At 34.3% G+C, this 9,365-nt stretch overlaps 1 protein-coding gene across 5 annotated transcripts in view; it reads right to left on the bottom strand.

The window, feature by feature from the left end:
- The window catches only part of DDC (dopa decarboxylase), a 180,414-nt gene extending 177,931 nt beyond the window's left edge, over positions 1 to 2,483 (bottom strand). For all 5 annotated transcript variants that reach the window (XM_015816164.1, XM_015816167.1, XM_015816169.1 and 2 more), the window contains exon 1: positions 2,283 to 2,483. In XM_015816164.1, the coding sequence (XP_015671650.1) occupies positions 2,283 to 2,483 (201 nt within the window). The remainder of the gene's footprint in view (positions 1 to 2,282) is intronic.
- Positions 2,484 to 9,365: the final 6,882 nt, after the last annotated feature.

The raw sequence follows: 9,365 nt of genomic DNA, 5'->3' as shown, positions 1-9,365 counted from the left end.
TCAAATGAACAATTTTTATCAATATGGAGAAGATGGATTGTTTATATTCAAAATAAGCATAGAATGGTGGAATATAATTTAGGTTTTTAGATAAAAACTTTTTTATATATATATATATATATATTTCACCTACTTATGTAGAATAATACTTTGTGGAGTTAGGGATATTAATACTAGTTTACTTTTAGTTGAATAGTATCCTGGGATTAGGTTTGGGAAGTCCGGGTGGGGGGTGGGGGGTAGGGGTTATTACATTGTGATGTATCTGTGATGTGCTTTTTTTTATGATGAAAATAATAAAAAATTTATAAAAAAAAATAAAAATCCAAAAAGATCTCGACAGATTTGAACAATGGGCCCTATTCAACAAAATAATATTTAATATGGAGAAAAGCAAGGTTTTATACCTGGACAAGAAAAACCAAAGGTACAAGTACAAATTAGGCAAAACCTGGCTCAAAAATAATAACTATGAGAGGGACCTTGAAGTCCTAGTGGACGATTACTTAAGCATGAGTTAGCATGTTACTATATACTTTATAAAGCCTTAGTAAGGCCACATCTGGAATACTGCATCCAGTTTTGGTCATCACATTACAAAAAAGATGTTGACACTTTGGAAAAAGTGCAAAGAAGAGCAACTAAGATGATTAAAGGCCTGGAGACTGAAACATATGAAGAATGGTTGCAAGATTTGGGAATGGCCAGTCTAGAGAAAAGGACTAGGGGGGACATGATAACAGTATTCCAGTATTTGAGAGGCTGCCACAAAAAGGAGGGGGTCCATTTATTTTCCAAAGCACCAGAAGGCAGGACAAGAAACAATGGGTGGAAACTAATCAAGGAGAGAAGCAACCTGGAATTAAGGAGAAACTTCTAAACAGTGAGGACAATTAACCAGTGGGACAGCTTGCCTTCGGATGTTGTGAATGCTTCATCAATTGAGGTTTTTAAGAAGAGACTGGATAGCCACTTGTCTGAAATGATATAGGGTCTGCTGCTTGAGAAGGGGGCTAGACTAGAAGACCTCCAAGGTCCCTTCCAACTTGATTCTGATTCTGATTTTGATTCTGACTGCCAGCTGGTGTTTGTGGATCCTGGTTTTCAAATGATGTGATGTTTGTCCCACATAGAATTAGTTGCTTTTGTAAATTTCATTGTTACTTTCATCCTTCTGTATCTCGTCTTTGGTTCTAGATAATTCCTGGGGGATGTGGCTATGGGTTTGTGGGCTATTCTTATTCCTAGAAGTTGGAGAATTCTGGCTGTCATTTCTGACACTCCTTTTGTGTATGGTAGGGTTAGTTTGTGTGTAGTGGTTGGCTGTGTGGTTTGTTGTGGTTTGGGTGCTGTGTGGTAGAATACAAAGTTTTTTGGATAGCTGTTGCAAAGAAAGACATCAAACAGCCATTTCTCTTCCACTTTACTTAGTGCTGCAATGCTGCAGTGTGTCCTGGCCCTTCTGAAGAGGGTCTGAATGCAGCTTCTTTTGTATGGGGTGGGGTGGTTGCTTGCAAAGCTGAGGATCTGGTCTATATGTGTGGGTTTGTGGTAGATGCATGATTCCAGTTCTCTGTTATCTTGTCTTCTTATGTTGATCTCAAGGAATGGGAGTCTTTTGTCTGTTTCCTTAAGTCAGTTGAAAACCAGGATCCACAAACACCAGCTGGCAGTCAAATGGCACGATCCCAAATCCCTAATCATTACCCACACTGATACTGAATAGCACCAATTCGATTGAAGCAATACAAGAATCATCAGCCATGCTACCACCTGCCACACAAATGTGTTTATTGAAGCTTGGCGCTCCACAAGCCATTCCATCAACAGACACATTGAACTACAACCGGCCTACAAACCCTGAAAATTCAAATCAACTGCACAACCAATCAGCCACAGCACAACCCTCAACCAACCCACAATTTGCCCAACCAGCATTTCACCTCCCAATGATCCTTACCTGATGTGACCTCCCATCACAAGAGCCATCACAAGACCTTCACTTGATGTGACCCATACCTGTTCCATCAAAAGACCCATCATTAGACCCTCATCTGAGGTGACCCTCCCATCACAAGACTTACTGACCACATGAAGCCTTTATAAGCAGAAGAATGCCAACACTGACATTCCCTAAATTCTGCTGAAGATGTTCCCTATCCTGGAAACAAAATGTTTGGAAACTAACCCACAAGCTCGGAGAATGAACTTCCATTCTTATCTTAAATTTCTTGTCATCAGTATTAAAAGTAAAATCTTCAAAACTCCTTAAATAATATTACCCCAGGCATAATTATCCTTTCAACATCTTTAAGGATGTCTTCAAATCTCTCAGGTTTTTCAGGAGCAAATTCTGGAATGAGGGCTCTTAAGTAACCTGGCTCTACATCAGGATAGACCTGTCGCTCCTCTATCTTCTCAATGTAATCTGCAATGTAATCCACCATTTCTTTTCCTCTTTTCCGAAACTCTGTGGCATCCATTTCTGGATTTCAAGCAACCTAAAAGAAACACATTGACAATTTGGAAAAATGCACATGTATATTTGTCTTATCTTCTTTATATATGAAACCAATTGCAAACCAACAGCCAATGTTTAGATAGGATTATGTCTTTTACATTATCCAAAAGACAGAAACTTACAGGATTGTGTCCAATGTTTCCATCTCTTAAAAAAAAAAAAGCAGACAAATAGTGAGGGAGAGCTCGTCATTAAAAATGGAGAGCCTGTCATATGAAAGCTTGTGCTGTTTGGGCTACAAGTACTTTTAGATATGGAGGTAATAAGTTGTTATTGTTGTTATTATTATTTAGATTTGTTATAGACACTGAACTCCAAAAGTCTCTAGCATGAGAAGCAAGGAAAACAGCACAATACAGTTTATAAGCAGTGTAATACTAACATCAAATAAACTTTCTGCTCCTTTCTGGTCAGGAAATCTGAAAATGTTAATATGCGGATCTTTTTTCTAAACCAGAAATATATAGCACTTCCCAGGTTAGGACTGCACTGAAGTTTATTCTACCAGAGCTGCTGACTCATCCTGATTATGCACAATATGTACACCAGTATATATCTGCTTACCCTTGCAAAGAGCAAGAAGTTTATCATATCTTAATCTTAATAGGCTTTGCTTATTTACCCCTAGGACAAGGCCAGGCAAAGAACAAGGAGTGCCTTGTTTATCCCAGGTGGCTCTAGCCAAGGATGGAAGGGACATACCTACCTGCCCAAGTGATTCATATAAAGGACTAGACAAGTCAATTGATGGAGTGTGCTGCTAAATACTCAAATATATTTCTTTTTTCAACTATTATATGAAAATATAGAATTTGATTAACCTATGGAAAGAGCTATAGCAATACAAATCTCTTTCTCACTAATTTAGGGCCACCACCACCACTACATAGTAGGAAAACAATGGAAAACAGAACACAGGAAATTAAAAACATTTAATGCAATAGAAATATCAGGCACAAGTAACCAGGAACTGGAGTTGAGTTCAAAGCACTAAAAGTTTATTATATGCTACCTATACACAAAATCTGGTTGACTAACGGTCAAGGGAAATTGGTACTAGATAAGAGTAGATGGAATTCATAGGGGGCCTGGACTTAGGTCTCTTGTGGGAGTAAGCGACTCCAAATTGATGATACATTTGACCCTACCTTTGGGCTCTGCCTGGTCATCTCCTACAATAACCATATAAGCTTTATTTATCCATACTTATTAATTTTGATGGATGAAAAGTTTCTTAAAATAATATGCAAAAGTTGCAAAACATTAAGTCTAATTACAGTGTAGCAAAAATGTAGATTACATTCTGACTCTTAATGTCACTCAGATGATATTGTCCTCCTGAAAGCATTATGCATTTAATAAATTTGCATGGTGGAAACTTACATGCACACAACAAAGTGTACATTGTTAGGCTTCCATATAAATTAGGATCATGATAATGCAAATTGCATTTATTTATTTTCTCTCTCCAAACACTGCATGTTCACTGTACTAAATATATAATCACTGCAGAAAACAGCAGTGTTAACAAGAGATGGAGATATTATTCAGAACATTAACATAATTGTCATTTAGTGTGTAATTATTCCTGACACAGATCATTCTCTTACCTGAGAATTGTGGGAATTTAAAGCAACTTTTGCTCACCAGAAACATGGCAGTTAGTACTGATCAAGCTAATATTGATTCAATAACCCCCTACTAAAGCTCTAGTAGCCATTTGATATTCCAGAGTTTTGCTATGTTGCAAAAAATAATGCAGTGATAACCATATCCAAAAGAAAAAATATTTTAAAAATCTGTGATTATTGCTTTAGTGAAAAAAGTAAGAGTGAAAGTAATTAAATAGTAATTCAAAATTCAAAGTAATTGATAAATCTGTTCTCAAATTTGAGATACTGTCTCCCACTAGAGGTCTCTGAGAAGGAATGAGGATAAAATTATCAGCACCACAACAATCTATAAATTCTGGGCAGTTCAAGTAGTGCAATATAGATATGTTTTGTGTAAGTGAAAAAGATAGATATTTACCTTTAAAGTCTTCTGATGTTGCTATATATCTACTTCTTGCCAGTCTTATTTTTCTACAAAAACACCTCTAAAAATGATGCATTTACTGTAAAGTGTGACCTACAACATAAACATAATTGGACAGAATACATCAGTGCTTTTTTTCTTTAAAAAAAAAAAAGGTGCCGGAACTCACACATGTCATACAACCCACCTTGTCTACCCTATAAGGTTCCATCCAAAAAAGGTGCTGGAACTCCGTTCTGGGCGTTCTATGAAAAAAAAAAGCCCTGGAATACATTAATATAAATGAAGGCACAATATAGGCCTTGGGTGCAGTTGGGTTCCTTAAGATGTGCAAAGGCTTATGAACCTCAGTTCATCTCCAGTGAATTAATTCCTCACAGAAATAGAGAACCAAGCTTTTTTAAAAGCAAAGTCACTGCATTTAACAAACAAATGATCCGTATTCATAGTGTCTATATATAAAAAAATCCACTCATGTGATAACGATATAGAACTCTGAAATTGAAATCTTCTCTAATGAATTGTTGTGGTGAAATGACCATAACACACAAAAAAATCCCTGGAGTGTAGATTAAAAAGGGCTACCAAAAAAAAAAAAAACATCTTAGAAGCAGACAAACTACTTTTATACTGTTATCAAGAAAATTACTATACATGGACAATTGTTATTTAGGTTAAAACTCAATTCAAGACTTTTTCTTATTATATAATGTGTAAGAGAATTGATTTTGGTCACAGACATAAGACTAGCAAGTAATGAAGTGCACTGAAATGGCCAGAAATTTTGTTCCATTTCACCACCATCATCACTGACATGCACACATGTCCAAGATATGCAAGTTTCAAAGACATTTATAGGCTAACTATCCAAAATTATTATAATTATTCATATCTTTCTCACTTTTTGTGAAGATGTCTAAAATAGTTTTTCTGTGTAGCATTATTTGTTAATTTATTTTCATTATTTTAAGAACTACACAAAACACTGAATTAATAAGTTAATAGGAGAGGTATCTAAATATTCTCATCAAAACAATTTAAAGGAAGTAACTTGACTTGCAGACTGAAAGTTCTATTTAGGAAAAGAGCATTTCTACTGAAATTAGATAGAACAGAAGTAAATACACTAGCATCCTAAATGATTAAGGCAATCAATTGCTATACATTAAATATTTTGGAAAAGCAGCTGCTAATATAATTATGACTACAAATATGATTGATGTTCGTATTAAAGAAATTTCAGTTCCATTATTTCATTATTATACAAAGAATACAACAGTACAGCCTCTGTTGGAGGATCTCATCAACCACTTTCTGATCTGTTTCCAACCTTATAAATATCTAATGAATTTTTCATTACATTTTCCAAACCCTTATAAAAATAATTAAAAGGATGAGATAATATGGCTTTCTGATATTACTATAACTACTATTTCAGGAATACTTAAAAAATATTAATCACCTCCTTACTTGCAGAACAAGGAAGAGGAAGAAAGTTTTTTTTAATTGGAAATCTACCGCATAACCACATTTAATAGTTTTGTAATTAAACGAGCCTCAACAGGAACAAAACAGACTTAGCTGATATATTAGGATAGAACAAGAGAAAGAACATATCTATTAAAAATTGATTTTAATAAAAATTTCAGAATAATGAATATTATTCTCATTTTTGTAATTAAAATGTTTACATTAATTTTAGAAAACAATTTGCACACTTGTTTGTGCTTTAAAGTAATAAAATGCCAGTAGTGCTACTAATACTAGTAAATTTTAAATTTTCTTCTTTCATTTTAAAGTTTTTAATTTATCTGAGAATGTGTTCTGCTTAAGTTCCTTTAGGTTGAGATATTTAGGTTAAGCTTAAGATCAGGTTTAATTACTGAGAGCATAAAGCAAATAATTAAGCAGTTATTTTTACCATTCTATGAATCTCCAGTATGGCTAAAGCATGATTAAGAGTATATTTGTTACTATTATGTGTAAAGTTGGTTCATTGTATGTATTTTTAACTCTGAAGTACTATATTAAAGCTTAATTTTTCTATACTATACAGTTACTAAACAATTTTTGCAATGTACAGAAAATCAGTATATTTTGAAATACTAGCCTATTTCTTCCTCAGATATAAACATCTTACAATATATCAAAAAACTCAAGCAGAACAATAGAATACTAACACTGGTATATTGATTAACTGAATCCTCACTGAAATACTGCTATCGGGGAGGTATTTTTCATCAGGATCCAGGCTGGTGATGATTACATTAAGATAATTTCAATAACTAAGTTTAAATGGTAAAGACTTTTACTTACTGTTTGAGAGATTTTGTTTTCCCTGTTTCCCCAGCTGCTTTCTTTGTGACAGTTATAAAAAGAGGATGTTCTTGTCCATTTATATTGAGAGTAAGTAGTTTCCATGAACCAATCAGAGAATGCTTTGCAGTTTAATATTCTGAGCATCACGTTTTCTCCCCTATTCTTCATCCATTCATTTGTACTCAACACAAACACTATGCCAAATCCAAAGCAAACAAATATGCCTTCATATTTGCTGAGAAACTCAATGTACTATTCAATTGTCTTTCATTATTGCAGAAGATTCTAAATATACTATTTTAAATGGGCACACAAACATTCATTTAAGAAAATATTTGAGCACAATTAGTGTCCCACACTGTTATATTTGAGCATGTGTAGAACATCTTTTTAAGCATCATGCTGGGCACACATCAAAGGCCTATCTGTAGACACAGGATTAATATAGAGCTGTATCTATTGAAAGCTTTATGAAAACTGTGTTTCATTTATAAATCTACTGGACAAACATGTAAACAAAAAGGAAGCAAAATAGAATGAAACCCAGAAACAGATGTTAGATCATGCCATTTTTTTCAAACAATGCAGATGTGCTTTGCAAAATTATTTTTTCTTACTATACAGTTTTGCATTCCAGTTATATCTGGGAAATGGTCTTAGAAGAAAAATCATATGGATTGTTTAAGGATGCTTACGAGTTTTCACTCTAAATGTATTTTCACCAGATCACTATTCCAGCAAAAATGGTCATGACATTAAGCAAACTAATTTGTGATAAGCCATTAGCCCAACTGTAGTTTACTAAAATATTATAAAAATAAGGGAGCTTCATCAATATGTAGGTATTTCTCTAAAATACAATGTGTTTCTTGTTTTAAATAGAAAGTTCAGTTTTGCCTGTTGTCTTCTTTGGGGGATGTCCTCTACTTTACTCTATATACTGTATGTGTTTGCTGAACCAAATGGAGTCCCTTCCTTTCTGACCTCCAAAATAAATAAATTCACATACTGACTGGGTTCAAATAACACACCAAACCCTAAACCCAAGGAGATAGGATAGGACAGGATAGGATAAAATAGAATAGAATGCTTTAATAGCCAAGTGTGATTGGACACATAAGGAATTTGTCTCTGGTGCATAAACTCTCAGTATACATACAAACAGCAAAGTAATATAATATAGTAAGATACCAATAAGACAAGATGGTAGAAAAGATGAGAAGAATAATAGTAATACAGCATACTACATGGGTAAAAACCATTGGATATAAGGGTGGGAATTAAGTGTTCAACCAAATGATGGCATGAGGGGAAAAACTGTGCCTAGTTGTTTTGGCGTGCCCTATAGCAGCATCCTGAGGGGAGGAGTTGAAACAGATTATGTCCAGGATGTGAGGGGTCTGTGAATATTTTCCCAGCCCTCTTTCTGACCCTTGCAGTATATAGGTCCTCAATGAAAGGCAGGCTGATTGCATTTTTTTTCTCCAGTCCTATTTATCCTTTGAAGTATGTACCCAGTGGTGGGATTCAGCCAGTTCTCACCACTTCAGCAGAACCGATAGCTAATATTTTGTTGCCCAGGTCCAGACTGGACTTCTGGAAGTGGCATCCACACAGAGAACCAGTTGTTCACATATTTGAATCCCACCACTGTATAAACCTGTTTTGTTTGGTAGCTGTACCAAACCAGACAGTTATAGAAGTACAAATGACAGACTCAATAATTTTTCTGTAGAACTGTATCAACAATTCTTGGGGCAATTTGAACTGATGGCTATATTAGTGGCTATATTTAATGGCTTTAATAATTCATCTAACAAATTGATCCAGCATCTCATGACAATGGCTGAATCAGAAAGTACAAATCTTATTATGGCATATTCTAGCATATATTGAAAATTTAGCTAGCAGAGATACTGAATAAATTTATACTAAGAATACTATTTGATATCAGAATAACCATAACATTGTCAGCATCTTTAATAATGATGGGAAATCAGCAGGAAGATTGTTCTTTCTTTAAACTGAACAAGGAAAGTTTCAGATGCTCAACAAAATCCAATATTTAAAAAAAGGGTCTGATTTTGTTGCACTGTAAGTTTTTAGATTTTGGTAGGGATAGGTTCAACCACAGTTAGTTCATAACTATCTATCGAAGTACTTTTTAATGGAAGTAATAAATAGAAATAGAATGACTGTAGCAAAATCCAAATATAATATAAATAAATAAATATAATATAAATAAATATAATATAATATAATATAATATAAATAAATAAATAAATATAATATAAATAAAAATATAATGAAATATAATCCAATTATATTTCATCTCTAGTTATCAACTATGGAAAACCCCATTTCTGCCCTCTCTGGATTCTGTCATATGATGAAGGGGAAGGGGGGGTGAACAAAGGGGTTTTATGGCCCTCACTTCCTTCGGTACAACTTCAAAGGGACTGAATGTGGATACCACCAAAGGACTAAT

Source organism: Protobothrops mucrosquamatus, unplaced genomic scaffold (assembly GCF_001527695.2).
Source record: "Protobothrops mucrosquamatus isolate PMUCROS unplaced genomic scaffold, P.Mucros_1.0 scaffold408, whole genome shotgun sequence".
NCBI lineage: Eukaryota > Metazoa > Chordata > Lepidosauria > Squamata > Viperidae > Protobothrops > Protobothrops mucrosquamatus.
This window is presented reverse-complemented; position numbering and strand designations above follow the sequence as displayed.